The sequence below is a fragment of the Phyllobates terribilis genome, unplaced genomic scaffold, assembly GCF_046119375.1.
Source record: "Phyllobates terribilis strain yellow unplaced genomic scaffold, ASM4611937v1 Scaffold_11__3_contigs__length_659146591, whole genome shotgun sequence".
Classification (NCBI taxonomy): domain Eukaryota; kingdom Metazoa; phylum Chordata; class Amphibia; order Anura; family Dendrobatidae; genus Phyllobates; species Phyllobates terribilis.
The window spans coordinates 348,917,584-348,944,477 of NW_027362771.1; the positions used below are offsets into that span (position 1 = coordinate 348,917,584).

Sequence of the window (26,894 nt, forward strand, 5' to 3'; positions counted from 1 at the left end):
TAGACCAAATAGGTAGCTAAAACTGTCCCTCAGAACAACAGCGTCCTATCCCTAACTGAATTCACAGCAGAGTGAGCTCAAAATGGCGGCGGCGGCTTTTATCGTGCATCATGACATCATTTCAGCAGCCAATCACAGCCATGCCATTAGTTAAGATGCCTACATGCCTAACAGGATGTGCCCACACTTCTTAGGATCCTCATTGGCTGAATAAAATGAAAATGGCTCATTGCATTATGGGAACTTCCGATTCCGGTATACGATATTGCAAAAGTATAGGAATTAAGTATCGGAATTCCGATACCGCGAATATCGGCCAATACCCGATATTTCAGTATCGGAATGCTCAACACTAATCTTCAATAAATGCCCAAGTTTACATTGATATTTTGGACAGTTTTCTTATCCCATCAATTGAAAGGATGTTTGGGGATGATGACATCATTTTTCAAGATGATAATTAGTGATGAGCGAGTATGTTCGGTTAATCCTTTCGCCGAGTATACTCGTCCGAGCACCGAGTATTTATAGCGTGCTCGGGCTTTAAGTTTTCGTCGCTCCGTGAACATGATTTGCAACTGTTTGACAGATTTAATACATGTGAGGAATGCTGGAAAAACAGGCATTCCTCACATGTATTAAATCTGTCAAACAGTCGCAAATCATGTTCACGGAGCGACGAAAACTTAAAGCCCAAGCACGCTATAAATACTCGGTGCTCGGGTGAATATACTCGGTGAAAGGGTTAACCGAACATACTCGCTCATCACTAATGATAATGCATCCTGCCATAGAGCAAAAACTGTGAAAACATTCCTTGGAAGAAGACACATAAGGTCAATGTCATGGCCTGCAAATAGTCCGGATCTCAATCCAATTGAAAATCTTTGGTGGAAGTTGAAGAAAATGGTCCATGACAAGGCTCCAACCTGCAAAGCTGATCTGACAACAGCAATCAGAGAAAGTTGGAGCCAGATTGATGAAGCGTACTGTTTGTCACTCATTAAGTCCATGCCTCAGAGACTGAAAGCTGTTATTAAAGCCAGAGGTGGTGCAACAAAATACTAGTGATGTATTGGAGTGTTCTTTTGTGTGTTTGTTTTTCATGATTCCATCATCTTTTCCTAAGAATTGAGTGAGTCCATAATTTTTTCCCTCTGCTTGGTCTGAAAAAAAATTACCCTTACTGAGTACCACATTTTTTATCTTGATTTCTTTTAGTGCTTCTTAAAGCCCTAAAGTTGCCATTTGAAATGACTTTAGTTTTGTGCCATGTCCGTGATCTGCTTTTTTTCAACAACATTAAACAACTGAATGAACATCCTCCGAGCCCGGTGATTCCATAATTTTTGCAAGGGATTGTAGTCCCTGGGCAGCTTAGAAAAAAATCTTTGTTCTGAAACTCTGCAGCTTTTCAGAGTAAAACAAACATGGCAGCAATCAAACAGTCAGTGTTTGATTCATGCTGCCCGCCGTTCAAGCAGCATGAATCTGCCGACAGGTTCCCTTTAATCTTGTCAGTCTCTCCTGCTCTATAACATGCTGCCTATAGGTTGCACAACCTTTCCTTTTAAGCAATAAATATGTTACTTCCAGTGCAGGATTGGAATACAAGCATGGGATCCGGCTTATCTGAAATTTTAAATGTCATGTCTAAGCAAAATATATTCTCTGTATGTTAGCAGTCTGTAGGCTCTCTGTGGAGCAGATTAATTAGCTGGGAACATTTTCCAGATTGTATTTTCAGCCAACAGACCCTGTTATTAATGGAAATTGTAGAAGACACAACAAACTGCACCTGAGCTGTGCAGCTGCCTAGCAATCGTATTAAACACAAAGGACAATAGCCTTATACAGGTGCGGGACATTGGAACATGCATAATGCTCAAATTTCTACATATAAATGGAGTTAAAATTCCATAAATAAACAAAATGTTAAAATCAAGTCTCTGACTACTTATCATAGGGAAGAAATATTTATATTTATGCAGATCACTTACATAGCCTTTACAAGGTCATCAAACCTAAAGTGTAAGGGTGCACTTAAATGGCCCGATTGCAGAGAATGAGTGTTCCTAGGAGGAAATGTTTCTCAAAAATCAGGTCATGTAAATTGGAAAATTTTTCGTTCGTCCAGTGAATTGATCTTTTGGCTGGCTTAAAGGTCTAATCAGATCGTTTAGTGTAATCCCACTGTAGGCTTTGAACTCAGCAGTATGCATTCGGTTTAGCACCGGCGAAGGTTTTGGTGCAACACAAAAATAACGTTTATTGCGTTTTCTTGGCACAATAAGGTGTAACATAAATAGTCCTTTCTCCAAGAAGACACTTGGTCCCGCACACAGCAGGAGTTCCAGCAGCTTTCAATGCTTTTCACCACAACACAGAAAATGCACCTCCAACACAGCTCTCCAGCTGAGCTGTCTCAACTGCCTAATAACAGAATTGTAAAGCCTGGGCTCGAATTCGGCAGTGACCATTCCAACCCAACTCTCTGGTCACTCCTAAATCCCAGATCCAGAATCCAATCAAACAACTACTCAGTAACTTAATGTTTTTGGTAGTCTTTTCGGGATTTACATCACCGAGGCCAACCACCGTGATGATACATACACGTTGTCCATGCTTTATTACACACCTCCCCTCTGCCCAAAGCCGCGGGGCTGGGCACCTTCTGCCACCAAACAGTGTTCCCCTGAAAGTGCATCGGCATTCCCATGAAATCTACCGGGCCTATGCTCCACGTGAAAATTCAAATCCTGTGCGTTATTCGGGAATTATTCCTCTTTTTCTCCCTCATCCACTTTAGCATGGTATGGTCCGATATCAACCTAAATTTCCAACCTAACAGGTAGCACCTCAAAGCGCCTAGGGACCACTTGATGGCCAGGCATTCTTTCTTAATGATCAAATAGTTTTTGTCGCACCGCGACAACTTTCTACTTAAGTTGATTATTGGGTGAAGACAGATTGTTACATTACTGAGATGGGAGATGGCGGCTGCTACTGATGAGATTTTATGTAGATAGAAGGGAGGAGCTCTGTCTATCTCCTCCCTCCTCCTGTCTACATATAATTGTATTCATAGCAACTGCTATCTCCTATCTCACTGATGGGAAAGTCAGTCTTCAAAAATACAAATTTTACCTCAGAATTGAGAATTTTGATAATGACTCATCAATTCTGTAAGAGAAAGAAACAGATTTCTCTGATGAGATGAGTATTACAAAACTGCTTATTTTCATGTGTACTATTGATTTATGAAATAAAAATTAAGATGACGGTTACTCTTTAAGATCCCATCTGTATGAACTTCCATTTGGGTGAAACATTGCTCATCTCTTCCAGGCAAAAACCTCACTGATGTAATACTTTTTGACTATATATTATTCTCTTATAGATGGAAAGGTGAAAACGTTGCAACTACAGAAGTAGCAGATATTGTTGGGATGACTGACTTTGTTGAAGAAGCCAATGTGTATGGGGTTCCTGTCCCTTGTAAGTAAAGAATTTGTATTTCAGCTCGTATATAGTATTATTACAATTATCAAATACCTGTAGACATGGAAGAATCTAACACAACATTTAATTGGTTTCTCTAGGAAAATGGGAGCAGTGCTTCATTATTTTACTATACCGACAGTTCTCACTTGCTGATTTAAAGTAAGATTTAGTGGCTAAAAGAAAATCCTATACACATCTCTTATCAATGGATAAGACAATATATTGTAGAAGGAAAAAAAATGCTCCTATAGAGCATATGCTGCTACTTGTTTCTACCAGTTTCTAACAAACTAGATCGCTCTTCTCACCTGAATCGGCCAAACTTCTCCCCTTAATCGGCCATCAAACTCTGACTGCTGCCTGTTGAGGCAGTCGTTCTCCACTATGGCTAATAGATGAACGTCCTGAACAAGGATGATCTTTTTAAGAAGAACAGATTTGAAAACGAAATCACCCTTAGCAACATTTTTTATGCTATGACTTTCCTCCCTTTTTTAGATCATGAAGGAAGAATTGGAATGGTATCCATTAAGCTTAAGCAAGGAGAATCATTTGATGGAGACAAACTGTACAATAAAGTGGTAGATTATTTACCCAATTACGCCAGACCTCGTTTTGTGCGAATACAGGTAATACGTTTTTTTTTTTACTTTTTGAATCCATTAATCTAATCTTATTAACAAAATGACTCATCCTTGTAATGTAATATTATATATTTTAATATATGCTAGTAAATGTATGCAAACTGAGAATTAAACATATCATTACAGCTGATCATAGATATAGATGGAAGTGATAGTTTGATAATCTAATGGGTATGGGGATCTTTCTTACCGGCCCTAGATGACAGGTACTGTGGCTAATTTCAGACTGAATCAGTATTCTCTCATTTAAATCTGTAGTGAAAGCACTTAATTAATCCATGATGAAATTAGAATGTGAGCCCCAATGGGGACAGAGATAACAATATCTTTAAAGTGCTGTAAAATATGATAGCGCTATATCTATAAAAAAATATATATTATTATTATAATAATAATAATAATAATAATAATATTAATATTATTATTAAGCAGCACGGTGGCTCAGTGGTTAGCACTGCAGCCTTGCAGCGCTGGGGTCCTGGGTTCAAATCCCACCAATGACATCTGTAAGGAGTCTGTATGTTCTCCCCGTATTTGCGTGGGTTTCTTCTGAGTTCTCCGGTTTCCTTCCTCCCACACTCCAAAGACATCTTACTGATAGGGAATGTAGATTGGGAGCCCCAATGGAGACAGTGCCTATATGTCTGTAAACTGTCTGAATTGTAAAGCGCTGCGGAATATGTTGGCGCTATATAAAGAAAAATATTATTATTATAATAATGATGTCTAATCTGGTATTGCTTGAATCTACAGGACGCTATTGAAGTTACTGGAACCTACAAGCAGCGTAAAGTGGAACTGGTCAAAGAAGGTTTTGATCCCCTCACTATAAAAGATCCATTGTACTTTTTAGATGAGTCTACCAAACAATACAAACCAATGGATTCCACCATTTACAAAGCTATTCTGGAAAAGAAACTGAAACTTTAGCTTTAAAGTGTGGTCATGTTTTTTTTTCTTTTTTTACCATGGATTCCTATGCTTAGCATCCAAGGATTTCTTTATCGATTGTAGTTCTAACTATAGCTGCTTCCAGCTCAGATTAATCAATTTGAATGTTTGCATCCTAATCGCACGGATTTATGGTGAAATGCAATAGAATGAAGATAAAAAAACTCACAGACTGGACATAATGGGGGACTTCTGCGTGCTCGATACAAAGAAATGAATCATAAAGCACAACGTTTAATGTTAGGGACCTATAAGGCGATCTACACAAATGCCTGTGCATAGAGAAGACCAGTGCATTACCACTATGATTATATAAAACTAACTCCGAACCTTTTTGTATGTTATTGTAAGCACTGATGGATTTAGCAAAAGTGACGATTTTACCAAAATGTTTATAGGAACTTTGCATTAATGATTTAATATTAATTAAAAGGAAAATATTTGCAGTCATCTCCATTCATATAAATTCCACTGCTTGCTATTCTCTGCGGTAACCTGGGCTTTGAAACGTTCCATGCCGTGCGTGGGAAAAGAATAGGTCAAGCTGGCTGCCATTATTTCAAGTACAAGTATCCCAAAGCACTACTAGTGTAGAAGTGTTCTCCTTACATTTTCATTACCCATTCATCTAAGAAATTAAACTCAATGGCTTGTCTACCGATTTGTCCATACTTCTGGCAATGTATATGCAAAACCATTTATTTCTGCCTAATTAATAAAACATAATGAAGGGTTAACTATAAAATTACAGTGGGATGTAAAATTTTGGTCAAAATTACTGTTATTGTGAACAGTTAAACAAGTTGAAGATGAAATCATCTCTAAAAGGCCTCAAGTTAAAGATGACACATTTACTTTGTTTTAGGAAAAAAATATATATATAATTTTCATCTTTTACATTTTAAAAAATTACAAAAATGGGCCAATGCAAAAGTTTGGGCACCCTGCATGGTTAGTACCTGGTAGCACCCCTTGTGCAAGTATCACAGCTTGTAAACACTTTTTGTAGCCAGCCAAGAGTCTTTCCATTCTTGTTTGAGGGATTTTCATCCATTCTTCCTTGGCAAATTCTTCCAGTTCTGTGAAGTTACGCTCAACTGTTCACATTAACAGTAATTTTGACCAGGGGTGCCCAAATTTTTACATGCCACTGTAGGCCTACATTATTAATAAGTCTACTGCCAAATAAGATATGGAACAACAATGTAGAGACATGAACATTTCAATCTTCTGCATAATTTCTGCTTAAAGGGGTATTTCCATCTTAGCCATTCATGACTGGGATGGGAAAATTGGTCTATATCTGAACACAACAGGTGGCCAGATTGTGGAAACAGCTAAACAGGTTGGGCTATTCTTCCCGTAGCTCCTACAGAAGTGAATGTGTAGTGTAGCATAGCCCGCTCAGCTGTTTTGGTAGTCATGTCCACCTCCAGCCACCGCATTATCATCTTGGCCATGAAGGGCTGACATGGAAATACCCTTTTAAGCTAAGGAGTCAACAAAAATATTTAGTAAAAATAGAAAATAACAATGTAATAAAACTTCTGGTGTTATTTGTCACAATACTTACATATTGTTGACCAGTTTTACTTTAAAATAAACCTGTCTGGGAAGTCCCAATTAATGGGATGCAAGAAAGGGCAACAGGCTTCCCCACACTTTTGGAAAAACGTTGGGCTGCCCGGGTGGCAGCTGCTATCCGTCTTCTCGTCGCCCAACTGATAATAATTGACATGTCTCTCCATATTTGTGTAAAGGTTCCTTTTAATAACAGTGACGCTGATACTTGGCAACAATACCTTGCTAGAATCTATATGTTTAATCATTTAACCAACCCCCGAGACTGACCCAAACTGATAATAGAGTCATGTCAACTGAAATAGGACTATACCTACCTAACTTTTGTAAGCAGACTTATCTACAAAACATCAATCAGGATAAAGAATTAAATGTTTTAACAAGGGAATCCTAAAACAGAATAAGGGATCTAAGGCTTGGATGTTCCATAAGAAAAGACAATGTAATTTTCAAAAAGGTAACTAGTCCTTGTATATAAATGTATGCAGTAATGTATGCAAATTGACAATGAAAACGTCTGAAATTCGTGATAAATTTGTTTTATTCATTTGAATAAAAATATACTGATCAAAAATTTAATATGCAGGTTAATGTTACAACCTGAAACATTTACAGTAAGAGAATAATCCCATAATCTTATAGGCCTTTACAGTAATTATTAGAATTACTTTGGTCCACTTTAAAGAGGACCGGTCAGCTCTACTGACCCATCTGTGGTAGCAAATACTTCTATCCTTAATAAAACAAGTAATTCTTGGACCGCATTTTTCATAGCTTTGCATTGTGCGGTTCCTCTGTAATTTCTCCTGTTTTCTGAATTAATGGACAACTGGGTGTTACCGTTCTTTTAAAGAGTATGAGCCAGATACATCAAGACCAGTGTTGTTCACGCCAGTCTAGATGAGGAGATAGGCTGGAGTCAGATGCTCTTGATCCATAAAAAGGCGTATGCTTCTTCAAGAATCAGGAGCACCATACATCTGTGCGCTCCTTGCCACAAATCTTACTCCAGTCACTGTTGGAGTATCATTTGTGACATAGTGAACACCGCCACTAGTAATGAATTTGATGAGCAGAGGTCACCACGCCCCTTTTCCAGCTCTGCCCACATTTTCGAAACAGGGCAAAAATGTCATGAGAATAATAAAAAAGTCACATAACTGGTAACACCCAGTTGTCAATGTACTTCCACATTTCAAGGAGGAACAACAGAGCACAATACAGATTCCTAAGAAAACAAGCTCCAGAATTGCAATTTCATGCAAGAATTTAATAAATAAGAGCTTGCAGATCTTCTTACAAATATTCAGGAGGAAATCTATTGGAATAATTGGAGTTGGCATAAAATACAAGATCTAAAAAAAAAAAAAAAACGTTAACCCCTTCGACTATTCTAGTGCTCACTTAGAAGCTATCTCTGCAGAACCAGGAGGATAGAGAGCACCTTGAATGGCGTAAAGGAAAGTTTCACCCCCTGGTCTTCTAACGTAATGGACTGGCTGCTGCATGGACGTTCCAGGAGGTCGCACCTGAGAAGAGCAAGAATAGTTTGCAATTATGCTGCTGATGTGGATTATTTCACATCATGCTATAATGTGACATAAGATGTCTGGCCTGGGCAGGGCGTGTGGGGAATCTGGGGAAGAGACTGACACGTTGTTCGTAAAGTGGCAGTGATATTAATTCTTCATCCCGCTGTTAAAATCCAGCCGCTAAAAGCTAAGAAGTATAAACTTTACACCGGGTTCACATCACGTTACGGTCACATGTTCGTGACGGTTGGGGATTCCCATCTAAACCCTTAGAAAAAAAGAAAGGGATTTAGATGTAACCCCCAATAAAGCCATTCACTATAATGAGGAAGACAGAGTCACTACGTCTAGCCTCTGTACTGGCAGGTTCTGTCTTTTAGGTGGATACAAAAGCAGGGTCTAAAAAGATGGCAACCACCAGAACAGAGGTCACACGGAGTACAAAGTGGCTCTATTTCCCTCGTTATAGAGAATGGTTCCTCCATCTGAATCCCATTTTTAAGGGCTTCCAACAGAAGTCGCTGAAAAGTCTCGAACATGGGATGAAAAGTAATGTGAACCTAAGAAATGCTCTTAGAATCCAATCAAAATAAAGCTTTAAAAGTGGTATATCTATCTTAGTACCAATAGCAAAAGGTAAGAGCACTGCAAGTATATAGGCCACAGAAGGCAAAATGTGTAATCTACCTTGAAACTTGTTCATCATAAATTGTTAAAAAAAAAAAAAAAAAAAGAAAATATGAGTGTACTAATATTAACTTCTTTGTATACTTACAAGAAAACCTCTTTAACCAGGAGTGAAGTCTGCAGCCAGGTATCTACAGTGCTCCCGTAAGACTCGTACAGCCTCAGCACCAGAGAGTCCGGCCGCTTCTCTGCCTATGAGAACCACCAAGTATTGTAAGAAAAAAGAATCACGATTAAAGGGGTTGTAACACAGACGTGTTGAGGACATGACTTTGAGGTACTTACTATTATACTGATATGACAGGTTCTCCTCCTGCACAACTCGCCTGCTAAAATGACTGCTGGTGGAACAACATGTCCATCAGCCTCCTCCAATTGAAAAAACAGGTTTCCCATGTGAATCGTTTTCCAATTGGAAGAGACCTAGTCACATGCTCCTCCATCATTAGCCATTTTATAGACAGGGAGACTAAAATACAGTAAAAAAAGCTTTAAAACAAAGCTTTAAAAAAAATTGACTCCCCCTCCTCCTTTTTCCCCAGGTAACAATAAATGTATAAAAAAAAAAAGTTTTAAAAAAAATACATATTTTGTATTGCTGCATCCATAAAAGTTTATGACAATTTAAAGTTATAAAATGAATTACCAAGATCAGTACACCGTAAAGAGAAAAAAATTCCAATAGCCAAAATTGCATTTTTTGGGTCGCAGCAATGAAAATTAAAAAAGAAGCAATCAAAAAGTCATATCTGTTCTAAAATGGTATAAAAAAGCTAACTTACTAAAAAGAAAGCCCTCACACAGCTCCATGGACCAAAAAGACCTGTTTCTATTACAAGTCTCAAAAACAGCGTCAAACCATCCAATTTTTTTTTTTTTTTTTTACAAATTTACTTTTTTTACCCCTTAAATAATAAAGAAAAAGTGGACAAGTTGGTATCTCCGTAATTGCACTGACCTAGACAATTTAGAAGCCAAGTCATTTTTACTGGAAAATGAACGCCATGAGCACAAAACCTAGAAAACAATGTTGGAATTGCCTATTTTTTTGGCAATTTCACCATACTTTATTTTTCCTGTTTTCCAGTAAACTGTTTTAAAATGGATGGTAGCAAAGGAATAGAAAAAACTAGGGGCTCTAGATAGCGCTGCCAAGGATTCGAAAATAGATGTAGGTAACATGCAAGAATACTTTATTATGCTACGCGTTCCAGAGCTGAGATTATTACTCCTTCCTCAGGCTTATACAGACAAATGATACATCATGCTTGTTTAATACCATCCACAATTCACCTGTGATGCACAATTGCTAAAACAAGAATGATGTATAATTTGTCTATATAAGCCTATACACATACACACATATACATAAATACATACACACACACTGCTCAAAAAATAAAGGCAACACTCAAATAACACATCCTAGATCTGAATGAATGAAATATTCTCATTGAATACTTTGTTCTGTACAAAGTTGAATGTGCTGACAACAAAATCACACAAAAATCATCAATGGAAATCAAATTTATTAACCAATGGAGGCCTGGATTTGGAGTCATCCCCAAAATTAAAGTGGAAAAACACACTACAGGCTGATCCAACTTTGATGTAATGTCCTTAAAACAAGTCAAAATGAGGCTCAGTATTGTGTGTGTGGCCTCCACGTGCCTGTATGACCTCCCTACAATGCCTGGGCATACTCCTGATGAGGTTGTGGATGGTCTCCTGTGGGATCTCCTCCCAGACCTGAACTAAAGCATCTCCTGGACAGTCTGTGGTGCAACGTGACGTTGGTGGATGGAGCGAGACATGATGTCCCAGATGTGCTCAATCGGATTCAGGTCTGGGGAGCGGTCGGGCCAGTCCATAGCTTCAATGCCTTCATCTTGCAGGAACTGCTGACACACTCCAGCCACATGAGGTCTGGCATTGTCCTGCATTAGGAGGAACCCAGGGCCAACCGCACCAGCATATGGTCTCACAAGGGGTCTGAGGATCTCATCTCGGTACCTAATGGCAGTCAGGCTACTTATGGCGAGCGCATGGAGGGCTGTGCGGCCCTCCAAAGAAATGCCACCCCACACCATCACTGACCCACTGCCAAACCGGTCATGCTGAAGGATGCTGCAGGCAGCAGATCGCTCTCCACGGCGTCTTCAGACTCTGTCACGTCTGTCACATGTGCTCAGTGTGAACCGGCTTTCATCTGTGAAGAGCACAGGGCGCCAATGGCGACTTTGCCAATCCTGGTGTTCTGTGGCAAATGCCAAGGGTCCTGCATGGTTTTGGGCTGTGAGCACAACCCCCATCTGTGGACGTCGGGCCCTCATACCACCCTCATGGAGTCGTTTCTAACCGTTTGTGCAGACACATGCACATTTATGGCCTGTTGGAGGTCATTTTGCAGGGCTCTGCCAGTGCTCCTCCTGTTCCTCCTTGCACAAAGTGGAGGTAGCGGTCCTGCTGCTGGGTTGTTGCCCTCCTACGGCCCCCTCCATGTCTCCTGGTGTACTGGCCTGTCTCCTGGTAGCGCCTCCAGCCTCTGGACACTATGCTGACAGACAGAGCAAACCTTCTTGCCACAGCTCGCATTGATGTGCCATCCTGGATGAGCTGCATTACCTGAGCAACTTTTGTGGGTTGTAGAGTCCGTCTCATGCTACCACGAGTGTGAAAGCTTAACCAACATTCAAAAGTGACCAAAACATCAGCCAGAAAGCATTGGTACTGAGATGTGGTCTGTGGTCCCCACCTGCAGAACCACTCCTTTATTGAGGGTGTCTTGATTATTGCCAATAATTTCCATCTATTGTCTATTCCATTTGCACAACAGCATGTGAAATTGATTGTCAATCGGTGTTGCTTCCTAAGTGGACAGTTTGATTTCACAGAAGTTTGATTTACTTGAAGTGATATTCTGTTCTTTAAGTGTTCCCTTTATTTAGATCATACTAGAAGAGGTGTAAGCAGATCTGGCAAATATATAAGCCAAGAATTCACAGCAATTGTCGGATGAAAAGACAAAGGATCCATCTCATTATCACTGGCCTTTCATACACAAGTCTTAAGTGGTGGGCAGGAATAAGAGGCACCCAATTCATTAAGTGGTGCACACTAATTACTGAATTCGGAGCATCTTATTAGTGGCATGCGCCTTGTCAGGAATGCCACTTCAGTCAGGGACTAGAGTAAGAAATCTCTGGCATAAGAAATGACGGGACCAATGATGAATTTTGTTCGGCTGGTGTAGCCATCTCGGCCTCTCCCCAGATACGCCCATTTTGGTGGAAAAATGCCAAAAGTCACAACATTTTTGTGCAACTTCGTATTGCACAAAAGTTTTCCAGCTTTTTAAAGTATACTACACCCGTTTTCTGATAAATCACCTCCAAACTGTACTTACTTTTTTAACCGCCTCTAACACTATGGCTGGAGAAAGTACAGTAAAAGCGCTCCAGGTCTTCTGTTCTGCAGAGAGTGCCGTACTGGTGAGAAGGGGCATGCAGAAGTTATATCCATGCTGAATTATACCAGCTTCCTGAAAAGACCCTGATAAGAAGAAAAAAGGTAATTAATATCCATGTAAAAGAGAAGAAAAAAGCTCAATAAAATATGGGAACAGAAACTCATGCATATGGTCTTAGAAGAAGAAGGCATCTTGTCTAGTTTACGAGACACCATGACAAACTAAATTATCCATGGTTATAAATTACATATTCCAAGTTAAAAGGAGGAGCTGAGGCCGCTCTTCCTACAGCTGCTCGACGATCACGTGTGCCCGCCATTAAAGAGAAACAATATTCACTGGTCTCTACTCCCATGGGCATGGGGAACAGCGAATATTCATTCTCTGTAATAGTGATCGCTGAGCATCTGCAGGAGCAGCGGCATCGGCGAACGGTGTGTCTGCTATTAAGGAGAATGAATATTCACTGCTCCCCACGCCCATAGTCATGCACTGAAAGCGCGACTGCCAGGAGGAAAATATCTGTAATCCTCCCAGCAGCCTCCGGATTCAGTCACTGCTCAGTACATAGTGAGCAGTAACTGGAACCACTCCTCGGCACTGACTGACAGCCAGCTCAGCAGATATTAACCAGAGGATTAACTCCATATCGGCAGGTTAATAGAGTTTTTTTGACATGACAGGTTCCCTTAAAGTTTAAAAATGTCCAAGTGGACAGTACGAAAACTGCAAGTTTTCTATTTATTTTTTTATTTTTTATACCGATTGTGATATGGGAATAAAATACATTTAACACAAAAGTCATAGATGTATTTTTATCCACAAAAGTCACACATAAAACAATAGAACAGGTATACTATCTATTAGATATTTCATAACCATACGTACTCTCATGAGGCATAAGTGCATAGGAAAACTCATGATGTCCAACATCAGCAGTGGCGTCAGGGGACTTTGGAGCTCGCAGTCTAATAAAACATCCAAAACAATTACAACATTGTGAATGTGGCTTCTTAGAATAGCAGATTTTTATCATTTCTGATATCATAGGCGTTATCCCATGAACTATGAATAACCTCTGGAATAATCCACATGATTATTTTCACCACTATCCAGTATAATGTCCCCTTTAGACCTCTTTATGCCCTACTCTGCAGCTCTGGTCGCTTCTCTTCCTATGGACAGGCCATAGTTTGTTCCAGATGACCAAAAAGCAATTGACTCTCCCAGGAGTGCATTGCAGTTAGCTTCTGCTAAGGCCTTGTTTCCATTCATATGGCCATCCTGTGGTTTATCCCCGTGTTGAGGTATAAAATGTCAGAGAGAAAGTAATACAAGAATGGATCCCATTGATTTCTATGGAATAGTTCTCATTTATTGAGAAAATGGTTTTACAGCTGGATCAGAAAACTCTACATGCAACGTTTTCCTGATCTAAATCTGGATTCCAGAACGGTACGCCAAGTGCACAACTTTGGATCAGTTGTTTCCTGCTCTGACATTAAAAAAACAACAAAAAACTTACTGAACACAATTGATATATGGAAACAAGGCCTAACATCTCATCTCCTGTATTCCTAGTGCAATAGGCCCTAAGACACAGCCTTCGGGATCTCAGTAAGAAATAGCTGGTGTTCCATCTAGAAATCTACCATCTATCTACTAAGATCTCTCCCATCCTCTTGTCCCCGCTTGCTACTGCACATGCTTCAGTTCATCTCTTTTAGTAATATATTATCATCCTCTTTGCTATCAGATCACTCCGCATGAGCGGGGAAGCTACTGAGCATGTGCGTCCCCACTGAAGGTGGGCCAACATTCCAGCCTCAGGAGGGGACACCACTACAGGTGAAAATGTAATGTATATATAACAACCGCATGCTAACTTTTTGCACGTATATTGAAAATACACTTTCTTTGACATGTTCTACAGTTTACAAGAAATACTTTTCATGGGACAACCTCTTCAAGTCAAATATTTTATGTGCTTAGGGCTTGTTCACATAGGTACAATACTTCAACTGGATTCCATAAGGTTTCTTCTGTAAAAATTCTGTAAAAATTTACTTCATCTACCATAAGAAGGTAACATTTTAGCTCAAGAAAACTAGGAAAAGTAACACTGTCAAGCCTCCCCATAAACATTAGACTAACAGCTTAGGGTGTACGGGAGCCTCGGACAAATAATGCCTGTAATGGAATTAATGGCGCTATATACGCGAGTAAAATAAATAAATAATTATCTGGGAAGTTCAGGATCCGGCATGCCCGATTTTGGACTGCTGATCGTAATCCTGAAGGCAAGCGACCACCAGACATGTCTGGCTCGCTCATAGAAAACACAGAAGTGCTCAGCCAAGCTAGCGCTCCTGTGCATGGGACAGATGGCCAAGATAGCTGCTGACCGAATGATTTGCCAAATCATTGTTCAACGGACAGCCATATAAGCTGAATGAATGAGAGTCTTAAAGGGGTTTTCCCATGAACAAAAGTTGATTTTAATCAATACGTATTTGAATAATAAGTTTCACAATTGGATGTGTTTAAATAAAATGTTCCTGTGCTGAGATAATCTTATAAATGTGCCCCTGCTGTGTACTGTGTAATGGCCGTGTCTGACCATGCAGGAACATGGTCTGATTATACCACATCTCCTGGGCAGGGGAGGAAGCAAAAGAGTATACAGACATTACATCAGAAGATCACAACTGATTGTTTAAAAACAGGCAGGGAATTGTTTTACCTCACAAAACAATGTTTTACCTCACAGAAAGAATAATTTGCAATGCCATGCTGTAATGTCTGTGGTATGATCAGACCATGTTCCTGCACGGTCAGACACAGCCATTACACAGTACACAGCAGGGGCACATTTATAAGATTATCTCAGCACAGGAATATATATACTGTATTTTTTAAACACATCCAATTGTGAAAACTATTATTATTCCAAGTTCTATTGAATAAAATGAACTTTTGTTCGTGAGAAAATCCCTTTAGATCTTATTGACTGGCAAATTACAAACTATATTCACCATAACCATGCACACAGGGTACATACAGTAAATCAGTATTGTACAGAACCCACAATGCTTTGACGACTAGAAAATCTGTTTTGTTAATTGGGTTTTACTCCTTATCCATACTGCATTCAGGGGCCAGTGAAGCCAGCTCCATCTCTCCCTGCAGAACTGATCATAGTCCTCTCCTGCGCAGCAAAGTAAGTATACAGCAGCAGTCATACAATTACAGCGCTATCTGCTTCTCCTGCATCCATCTACAGTACAGACCAAAAGTTTGGACACACCTTCTCATCTAAAGATTTTTCTGTATTTTCATGACTATGAAAATTGTACATTCACACTGAAGGCATCAAAACTATGAATTAACACATGTGGAATTATATACTTCACAAAAAAGTGTGAAACAACTGAAAATATGTCTTATATTCTAGGTTCTTCAAAGAAGCCACCTTTTGCTTTGATGACTGCTTTGCACACGCTTGGCATTCTCTTGAGCTTAAAGAGGTAGTCACCGGAAATGGTCTTCCAACAATCTTGAAGGAGTTCCCAGAGATGCTTAGCACTTGTTGGCCCTTTTGCCTTCACTCTGCGGTCCAGCTCACCCCAAACCATCTCGATTGGGTTCAGGTCTGGTGACTGTGGAGGCCAGGTCATCTGGCGTAGCACCCCATCACTCTCCTGCTTGGTCAAATAGCCCTTACACAGCCTGGAGGTGTGTTTGGGGTCATTGTCCTGTTGAAAAATAAATGATGGTCCAACTAAACGCAAACCGGATGGAATAGCATGCCGCTGCAAGATGCTGTGGTAGCCATGCTGGTTCAGTATGCCTTCAATTTTGAATAAATCCCCAACAGTGTCACCAGCAAAGCACCCCCACACCATCACACCTCCTCCTCCATACTTCACGGTGGAAACCAGGCATGTAGAGTCCATCCGTTCACCTTTTCCGCGTCGCACAAAGACACCGTGGTTGGAACCAAAGATCTCAAATTTGGACTCATCAGACCAAAGCACAGATTTCCACTGGTCTAATGTCCATTCCTTGTGTTCTTTAGCCCAAACAAGTGTCTTCTGCTTGTTGCCTGTCCTTAGCAGTGGTTTCCTAGCAGCTATTTTACCATGAAGGCCTGCTGCACAATGTCTCCTCATAACAGTTGTTGTAGAGATGTGTCTGCTGCTAGAACTCTGTGTGGCAATGACCTGGTCTCTAATCTGAGCTGCTGCTAACCTGCGATTTCTGAGGCTGGTGACTCGGATAAACTTATCCTCAGAAACAGAGGTGACTCTTGGTCTTCCTTTCCTGGGGCGGTCCTCATGTGAGCCAGTTTCTTTGTAGCGCTTGATGGTTTTTGCAACTGCACTTGGGGACATTTTCAAAGTTTTCCCAATTTTTCGCACTGAGTGACCTTCATTTCTTAAAGTAATGATGGCCACTCGTTTTTCTTTACTTAGCTGCTTTTTTCTTGCCATAATACAAATTCTAACAGTCTATTCAGTAGGACTATCAGCTGTGTATCCACCAGACTTCTGCACAACACAACTGATGGTCCCAACCCCATTTATAAGGCAAGAAATCCCACTTATTAAACCTGACAGGGCACACCTGTGAAGTGAAAACCATTTCCGGTGACTACCTCTTGAAGCTCATCAAGAGAATGCCAAGAGTGTGCAAAGCAGTCATCAAAGCAAAAGGTGGCTACTTTGAAGTATCTAGAATATAAGACATATTTTCAGTTGTTTCACACTTTTTTGTTAAGTATATAATTCCACATGTGTTAATTCATAGTTTTGATGCCTTCAGTGTGAATGTACAATTTTCATAGTCATGAAAATACAGAACAATCTTTAAATGAGAAGGTGTGTCCAAACTTTTGGTCTGTACTGTATGTTAGCACCCAGATAAGATTTGTCCAGGTGAGATATTATTACCCTGGCCTGGCAGCCTATATAATGTATGGCACCGGGATGCAATATGTCTAAGTAATACATGACTGCAGCAATGTGAGCGCTTGTCTGAGCAAATGACAACAAAGAATGAGGGACATCTGAGTGAGAGTCCAGTGCATGTGTTACTTCAGGAAGGAGTTTTTATATGTACTTGGGACATTTTTCTAAAACGCAAAATCTGCAAGAAAGATTTGAGAAAATGCTGGCAATGACTCACAAGGAAAGGCTGAGGACATTCCCGAGCACTGAACATCCATATTTGCAGTTGTTTAGCACGGCTATTCCAAAGCCGTGCTCTGACAGATCCATCCATCGATGCGCCCAAACCTGAAAAAGGGAACAGGAAATAGAATATATTATACATACATATAGACATGATAGATATGCGTGCGTACACACACACACACACACACACACACACACACACACACACACACACACCCACACACACCTTACACCTACATAAAACCTCACAATAAGGTATAAGGGGTGCAAATCATAACATGAAAGCAAGGGAAGAATCACGGATATGTAATAAAAGGTGGATTGATAGGGACTATATAGGGAGTCGGTCTGGAGAGTACGCAATAAGCACAGGCTCAGTGAAAAATAAATTAATGTTACCAATATCCTCTGATAATTACAAATAAGCAAAGCCAGGTAGGCTAGAGTTAAAACCTAGTACTACAGGTTCTGATTAGATGCACCTGGCTGGCTCAGCATGTAACCAGGTTGTGTGTTCATCTCGGACAGTCAGCTGGGGGAAGCGGAGCAGAATGGATTCAGTTGGAGCTTTAGGGAGACAAGTCAGACTCGCTTTCTGAGAACAGACTGCAGAGGCCATATGCCCCAAACTGCAAGGATCAGTGATTACTATGGCTGTTTTTTTTGACCGAACAGTGTGAACTCTGCCTACTGCTGAGCGTGAATACCTACAATTTGGTGGAGAATGCAGGCACAGGTGTTTACAGTTTAAAGACAGAATGTCCTGGGTAAAGGCAGCTACAACATTGAAAACACAATCTGAAAGCATGGAGGAGCTTATTAACCAACTGGTCCAGGCTAATATGCAGCAGAAGCAGGCCCAACAAGACATCAACAAATTCCTTATCCAGCAGTTGCAACAACATCATCAGAAGCAAATGGCTCTCTTGGCAGAGAGTCGGAGACGACACCTCACACTAGCCAAAGTGAAGGTATCTGTGTGGGGTTAACAGTAAGTGAGACCTTGCTGAAAATGACTCTGGAGGACGATGTAAAGGCTTTCCTGACTGTCTTTGAGAGGGTGGCAGACAGGCAGAAACTGCCCCAGACCAATAGACAAAAGTCATAGCTCATTACCTTCCTGGGAACCGCAGAAAGTATACTACGACCATATCCTGGATTTTGCCAAAGAAGTACGACAAGCTGAAGGCAGAGATTATGACACATTTATGTGGAACCGTGGCAGTCTGGGCGCACTTCTGGCGCTACTACATGGACATGCCTCCCCGGTTCCAGATGTTCGACCTGTTCTAAGTGATGTAAAAAATGGCTGCAGCCTGAGACCTGCTCTCCGGCACCGATGGTGAAAAAAGTGTGGTAGTGTGTCGATTTATCCACTCCATACCTAAATCAGTGCAAAGCATGGCTGCCCAAGGAGATCCCAAGAATGCAGTTGACATTGAGAGCCTCGTGGAAAGATACCTGGCCGTGGAGAACTCCCTGAGCAATCAAGGGAGCCTGGAATACACAAAAGAAGGGGCCAAACCCACATCAGAAAGACACACAAAGACCCAGGAGGGGTTAGGGCCAGGTTCAAGGGATACATCTCGTACTGTTGTCTATTGGAGGTGTTGTGCTCAGGGTCACGTATCAGCCCATTGTCCTCTGGCATAAGAACCAATGGACCATAGGCAGACGCTACTCCCACTTCACCTACCCAGCCTTGGTGCTGTTCCTCATCCTGGGGATGGGCCTTATTAATGCCTCGTGACCTTGAACGGTGTTCAAGTGACGGGACTTCTGGACTCAGGGAGTTTGGTGACCCTGGTAAGGGCCAGACTTCCGCATGTGCTAGTCCTCGGGAAAGTGGTGGGGGTAACGTGTATCCATTGAGACACCAAGAAGTATCCCATGACCCAGGATGATATGCTCACAGATTGTGGTTTCGTGTACCACAAAGTGGGAGTGATCAAAGACTTATTGCAAGCTATAGTTATCGGATGTGACATTTGCTGTTCTGGGACTTATGGGTTAAAGCTGTAGCACCCAGTAGTCTAGTATGCCGCCAGGAGACGGCTATGGTAACAAGGTCACATGATGTAAACAAGGAATTTCTTTCACTGTACTGGTTAGAAAGGAGGATGAGGAAGCATCCCCTGAAGCGAATATCCCTGACCTGGAGAAGTCCTAGGACAATTTTGGGACTGCCCAGCTCAGGGACTTTACGGTAAAAGGCACTCTGGAAAATGTAAGTGTGGTAAACGGTGTTCCCCAGAAGCCGTGAATCCGACCATTGTTTTCTGCAAGTGGCCAGGCATAATGTTCTGTTGCGTCATGGGACCAAAGTAAAGGGACAGGTAAATGAGCACCTCCTCAAGGCCCAAGAGGCAAAATCTAGGGGGTATAATGAGTCTGGTCGAGACAGACATTTTAAGCCTGAGGATTGGTTACTTGTGTTAGTGCCACAGTGGAGAGCAAGTTCCTTACCCAATGGCAGGTACCCTATAGGGTGGTGGAAAGGGGGGGGAGAGATCAACTATAAAAGTACACCAACCAGGTAAAAAGGAAGCCTTTTCCAATAGATTATGGCAACCTTCTAAAACCCTGGAAGGATATGGACCCGCTCGAAATCCCTTGCTTGTTTGCCCAGTCAGAAGCCAACGTTACTAGGTCACCCTCGCGTCACCAAGCCTCATGTTCGGGTCAATTTGAAGCCCTGTAGGTTCTTTGTGTTGGCTGTTGGTGCACAGTCCCCGGCATTGGGCAAAGGGGATGGGGGGATACAGCAAAGCCAGGTAGGCTAGGGTTAAAACCTAGCACTAGGTTCGGATTAAATGCACCAGACTGACTCTGCATATAACCAGGCTATGTGTTCACCTTGGTCAGTCAGCTGGAGGAAGCTGAGTAGAGTGGATTGGGTTGGAGCTGGAGCGAGAGACAAGCCAGAATCTCTCTCTGATAAGAGACTGCACAGGTTCTGTGCACCAAGCTGCAAGTATCAGTGGTTGCTATGGACAATAGCGGTTTTGTTTGACCGAACTGGGACAAGCTCAGCCGTGTATGAGTAGCCATGGTCTTTTCTGTTTAGTTAGTTCCTAGACAAGGCTAGGGATTTTGCGTTCATGGTTTTGTTTTTGGTGCTGTGCATCCTGTGGAAATAACCGTCACATTATTTTGACACAAGAATCCAGTGCCTGTGTGAACGCTACCTACTGCTGAGCTGGAATCTCTATATCAGTTACAGCAGTTCACCAAGTGCAGTGTATTACCAGGGTGTCCAGGTTATATTGCATCTATTTTTCCATCCTTATATTAATTAGAGGTGGTCAAACTCAAACTGTATAGTTTGGAGTTTGCACTAGACACCTAGGGTCCAGGGTTGAACTGCGAACACGAACTTCTCCCAGAAGTCCAAGCTTCAAGTTCGGGTACGGTTCTGATACCCGAACCAAACTTTGGACTAAAGTTCGGTCGAACCAGACGAACCAAACTTCCACGAGTCCATTGATTAATAATAATAATAGTATTATTATTATATCTAAAAGCAGTGGCAATTAAGTAACGGAAACTCTAGTTGTCCTATAAACTATATTTAGTATTTATCTAAAGGATATTAGTGATAAATGTATGATTTCTAGGACCCCCACTAATAACAGGAATGCGGGTCTTGTATGAACACTACGGCTCCAGTTTTCACCCATATTATTAAAGGGTATAATAAAGTACAGTGATTATACATTTATCATCCATCCTATACCTGTTGTTTGTTGGCCAACGCATTAAAAGCCAAGTACAGCTCCAAAGCTTTGACAAAGATCTGAATATTTCATTTTTGACTAGAGTTGCATTTTAAAGGAGTTGTCCAGTACTTTTGACAAATGCCCAAATGCATTTACCTTGAGCCCATAAGTGTTTTTGTAATTACTTCGCTGTGTCTTTATGGTCTGTGAGCGGTGCTATCGCGGGCCGCTCACAGGCATCATGTGACCCCCGGCTGCAGCCGGCTCTGACATCCGTTGATGTCACGTCAAGTTCTGGCTGCTGCCGGGGGTGACTCAGTGCTGCGTTCCACGGTGAGTGGTGGGCTGTGAGCAGGGTTACCCCGCGCATCACACCCAGCATCCACCGCACGCGTTCCCTCTCCTCATTTATTGGGAAAGCTCACGGTGGATGCTGGGTGTGACGCGGGAGGTCACCCCACCCACAGCTCAGCATCCACCGCAGGGAGCTCGTCACTGATGTCACGCCTCACTTGACGTGACATCAGAGCCGGCTGCAGCCGGGGGTCACATGATGCCTGTGAGCGGCCAGCGATAGCGCCACTCACAGGCCATAATGACACAGTAAGGTAATTACAAAAACACTTATGGGCCCAAGGTAAATACATTAGGGGACATTGGAGCATTTATTAAAAGTACTGGACAACTTCCTTTCCTTAAAGGAGTTTGATGCTTGTGGCTACATATAGTTTATATTTGGATGCATTCTTCCTTCCTGTCCTCAAGAGCCCCTTTGATTCATGCTGCGCAAACCACAGACAGCATAAATCAGAGCCTGACGGCATGATTACAGTCAGGTATAAAAATATAGAAGATCCGGACAAGGACAATAGGCAGAGAAGAAGAGACATGTCTGGTTTTCCCAGCGCTACTCCACATAATAATCAGGTCTCTTCCAAGTAAGTACATAGAAGAGACCTGTCAATCACCTGGAGCAGTGTGGGCAGGCTCTGATTCATGCTGCCTGTGGTTTGTGCAGCATGAATCAGCAGCTGACAGTTTCTCTTTAAAACACCACTACAGCGGTTTTTTTTTATTTCGCCATTAGAGTGGTATAATTGTATGTTCCCAGCCCCTAGTAATATACTTACCAGTCCCCGTCTTCAGCTGTTCCCGGCGCAGCTCCTTCCCGCTCAGTCATCTCGTGATTGCAGATCCTGACTGACCGGAAGTCAGAGGTAATGGTCAGAAGCTCTCAATGTAAGTCTATGAAAGCTCTGTTCTGGCTCTCAGACTTAAGGCTCATACTCATCGGCGTATAAATCGGACGAGTGCAATCAGATAAGAAAATCGGATTGCGCTCTGACTAATGTTATATACTGATTTAGTGCTCATCTGCGATTTTTTTTCTCAGCTGGAATCTGGATGAGAAAAGAAAATCGCAGCATGTTGCGTGTGGCCTCGTATATCGGACAAGACTTACCAATGCAAGTCAATGGGTGAAAGAAAAAAACCAACGGCACACGGACCATCCCTATGCCGTCCGATTTTTACGGCTACATTACCATTCTGTAGCATAGAACTCTGTAAATGGTCCTGTAAATGATTGTAGAAAACAAAACAACACATTGCATACAGATGCTATGTAAGAAAAATCATATGCCACTCGTCCTACTTTTCCGGATCATCAGAGCGATGTTTTAAACGCAGATGAGTGCGAGCCCTTACATTGAGAAGTCACCTCCAGCTCCCAGCAAACACTGGAGCAATCCGGCAGGTCTCAACTTGCAGAAGACGACTAGAGTGACGCCAAGAACACAAGACAGCGGCTGGTAAGCAGATTACTAGGGGTAGGGCACATGCATTAGTGATAGCACTCCGGCAGGGAAATAATAAAAAAAAAGCCAAAGTGGTGCTTTAACAAACATGTTGCCATATAGCATATATCTTTCAGTAGAGGGAAATATAATGGCCTCTGTTATTTAGTACAAAAGGAAAGAATCACATCAGGAGAGAGAAACAAAAGCTAGAAACTGGCGCTCCATATGAAGAACACTTGCAGCATTATTTTCTATAAATTATGGTTATAAATTATTGCCTTTAAATGCTATACGCCCCTATTAATCTTGCTTGGTATGTGGTTATTAAATAGCCAATATATGATACCAATATGATATACTACAAACCTCATATCTGGCCCAATCCCAAGAAGTATTGCGATGAGTCGGTCTCTGTAAATGTCCAAACTGGATCTCATATGTTGCATTTGTGCTGTGAACTGTAGTAGGAAACTCAACTTTCAGGAACTTATGAGCCTCATTCCAGGTTACCTGTAGTGAAGCAAATAGACATGTATGAAATACAGATTAACTTCAATATACAGAAGAATAAAAGCCAGGACAATAAAAATCACCCATGGACTATTAAATCTACACTAAAACCCATAAACATAATCTTTGCTGTTAGTGACATGGATTAAAATGCAGATTTCCAAAAGAAAATAATATACACAATGTAAAGAATAATAACCTTTTGTGGCAAATTTATGTGTCACTTTTAATGACGGCCAAATAAAATGGTGTCAATAAAGGAATTAAATCTAAAAGATCCATTTTAATCCAGGAGTATTCATTCAAGTTGTCTTTTTTAAAAAAAAGATTTGGTCTAGAAATGAATGCAAGCAGATCTGCTGCGCTAGTTACATTACCTCAGTATTAAATCTGATGTATGGACTTGAAGCTTCAAGGATAATCTTTTGCACAATGGTACTATGATCGCTGATTTTCAAGCTATACGTCACAATTCCTCTCAGCCCTCCATTACTGCTGATCTTGGTTTTAGTCAAGACACTTGTAATGGGTTTCCTACAATAAGAACAAGACAGAATCCAGTAACAAGTACCTTACTGGGCCCAACCAAGATTACTAAAAGTTACCTTGTCTCCAGGTGATAGTCCATCACATCCCAAGCATCCCAGTATAAGGGAATGTCATCAAACATCACAAACTGGTTCCCATAACAAGCTTTGGGAATGCACTCTCTAAAATAAAAGCATAAAGTTAGCTAAAATTCAGATATACAAAGTTTTTTTGAAATGAAGTACTAGATGTAATTAGTGGTGAATAATTCAACGTGCATTATTCCAGAGTCCAGTCCGGTCCTTCAAGGAAGCCAGTCGTCACGTCATGACCTAGTGGGGCACATAGTGGGGCCTACTAAGCACCAGAGGCTCCCAGGATGCTGGGCGCGGAGGTGAAAACCCTCTGCCACAGAGGAACGGACTGGAGTAAGGCAGCGTAAATTGCTCATTTCTTCATGCAATATATTTGAAGTAATCTATAAAAAAAAAATACAAATAGAATATCCTTATTGTCTGCTTAGTTTTGCTGAAAAAGTGGCACCAAACCGGTCAGCAAAGGACAGCAGGTCCAGGTGTGCAACATATCAATGGAAATGTAATCCGGAACAGAATTACTACAGGTATCCTCCATATCCAACTTATGGGCTGTTACAATCACAGTCACGCGGTTTTGAAATGCAATTCAGTTGTGGAGCTCCACACTTGGACCAGCCTAAACTCGATGAACCCATATCAGACATTTATGACATATTCTCTGGGTGTGCCATAAATGTCTCAAAGATGTGGTTCCCAGCGGTTTGACCCACATCTATCTCTAGAGCGGGACCCACACACGTTCTGTGTTGAACGACTGCCTCTCTCCATTTAATTGAAAAAGAAGTTCCAAAAATTGCCAAAGGGAACTTGTTAAAGATAGATATGGACATGCATCTACCATATGAGATGGGAATAATCCTATATCGGTAACTTTACTTATGTAATCTTGTGTAAGTTACTGTAATGTTACAACGTGAGGAGCACACTAAATTGCAGATGGTGAAAAAGTGTTCTAGTTGCCCACCGATATGACATTTGGGCTATACAGCTTTTATAAAGTACTCGCTGTAAACTACATTACCTGTTGGAGGATAAGAGCCTTACAGAGGTCAAACGTCCCATCGAATCAATGTTGGCCTTCAGGATTCCATTCTCCATTATTACTGAACCATCGTCCTGAAAAATAGTGAATAACTATAAAAAAAAGTATTTAACTTATGGAGGCAGCCGCTAATATCATTCATGCACGTGTGCAAATGTTTCTATAGCTAACATGTCAGCAGCTATGCAAGCCATCATGGGGCAGACATTTTTCTGAACCTATTGTCAGTACCTAATAAAGAACACCATGTCACATACTGAGAACTGTGGACAATATTTGCACTGAACCACAAAATGAGCGAAACTGAAGAGGTTGTAGAGGATTATAAAATCATGGGTACTTTATTCCAAAAACAGTGGTCCACCTGTCCACAGGCCGAGTGTGGTGTTGCAGCTCTGCCCCATTCACTTCCAAGGAGCGGAGCATCAATACCACTTATATCTTCTGGATTTGTGCTGCTCAGTTTCTAAAATTACAGAATAAGCCGGGGAAACAAGCTCTGAGGACTACTAATTGACTCAGCAGGACATACCATTCTTTGCACTAGTCCGAGAAATATATAGACTAATCATTGTGTATCATCCATATCCGATTGTTTTTTATATAAAAAGGAAGGTGTTTATGGAGGTATCACATATATTACACACACACACACACATATACATACATACACAATGATTGCTCTCTAAGCATGTCTACTAGATCTGTACATACCTGCATGACAACCGTGACAGGGCTCTTTGGAGTCACTTCTTCAGGTAACACAGCATAGCCCATACTAGGCACTCTTACTAACCCTTAAAATAAAGATATGTAATGTCGATAGGACTCAAACATGGCAGCCTCCCGGTAGAAAGTGGAAATAATACATTTCAGAATATGTAACATGAAACACTGGCCACCTTGGACTGGTTTATAAACCTATTTTTGCCACATATCATGTAACATCTCTCAGAACCCAAACACATTAGGCTTCATAGAAATGTGAAACAATGGAACTTTTTTTGCAAGGGAAACAAAGAAACATAATGTCATTTACCAGACTGGCAAATCAACTGTTAAGCCTGTACATGTTTCCAAAATGCTAATTTTTGGCACATGATATGGCAGTGCCCAATTATTAGATCCTTTTGGGAGGAAATACTAGAATTTTTATTGGTAATTCTAAATATTGATATTCCCATAGAACCCTTGTTATATTTGTTTGGTATTTTGGATGAGGAAATGTGACCCCGTAACTCTCGTATATTTCTCAGAGAGTCTTTATTCTTAGCTAGGAAAATGATAGCTATGCGATGGATGGATAGTTAGTCTAAAGCCTTCTGTTCACATTGACAGTTCCTGGTGCACATGCAAAACAGCCAGAACTCCCTATTCACTTGACGGAGTTAAATTTAAAAAAAAAAAAAAAGCATCAGGGTGGTATATTTTTTCTTACTGTAAGGGAAGCACAGTGGTACTCCTTTTTTTTATTTTTAAACACTTGGGCATACTTATTAATACTGTCTAATTCTTACACACTGCAAACTTACAGTAGACCAGTGTCTTAAAATGAGGCAGATTTATCACAGTGGTCCATGCTGGTGATAAATCTGGAGAGTTAGAAGACTGTCTCGTCTAGGTTTACCCCATATG

General features: G+C 41.1%; 2 protein-coding genes across 2 annotated transcripts in view; one reads left to right on the forward strand and one right to left on the reverse strand.

Annotated features, from left to right (window-relative positions):
• Positions 1–5,549, forward strand: part of LOC141166311 (long-chain fatty acid transport protein 2-like) — a 47,032-nt gene extending 41,483 nt beyond the window's left edge. The window contains exons 8-10 of the mRNA XM_073652876.1: positions 3,401–3,498; positions 4,003–4,133; positions 4,902–5,549. Of these exons, the coding sequence (XP_073508977.1) occupies positions 3,401–3,498; positions 4,003–4,133; positions 4,902–5,078 (406 nt within the window). The 3' untranslated portion in view covers positions 5,079–5,549. The remainder of the gene's footprint in view (positions 1–3,400; positions 3,499–4,002; positions 4,134–4,901) is intronic.
• A 1,546-nt stretch (positions 5,550–7,095) lies between these two features.
• The window catches only part of MAN2C1 (mannosidase alpha class 2C member 1), a 68,258-nt gene continuing 48,459 nt past the window's right edge, over positions 7,096–26,894 (reverse strand). The window contains exons 17-26 of the mRNA XM_073652874.1: positions 25,974–26,056; positions 25,239–25,333; positions 24,197–24,301; positions 23,969–24,125; positions 23,448–23,591; positions 17,556–17,665; positions 13,257–13,336; positions 12,306–12,451; positions 8,988–9,091; positions 7,096–8,209 (exon numbers count right to left, since the gene is read on the reverse strand). Coding sequence (XP_073508975.1) covers positions 8,092–8,209; positions 8,988–9,091; positions 12,306–12,451; positions 13,257–13,336; positions 17,556–17,665; positions 23,448–23,591; positions 23,969–24,125; positions 24,197–24,301; positions 25,239–25,333; positions 25,974–26,056 — 1,142 coding nt within the window. The 3' untranslated portion in view covers positions 7,096–8,091. The remainder of the gene's footprint in view (positions 8,210–8,987; positions 9,092–12,305; positions 12,452–13,256; positions 13,337–17,555; positions 17,666–23,447; positions 23,592–23,968; positions 24,126–24,196; positions 24,302–25,238; positions 25,334–25,973; positions 26,057–26,894) is intronic.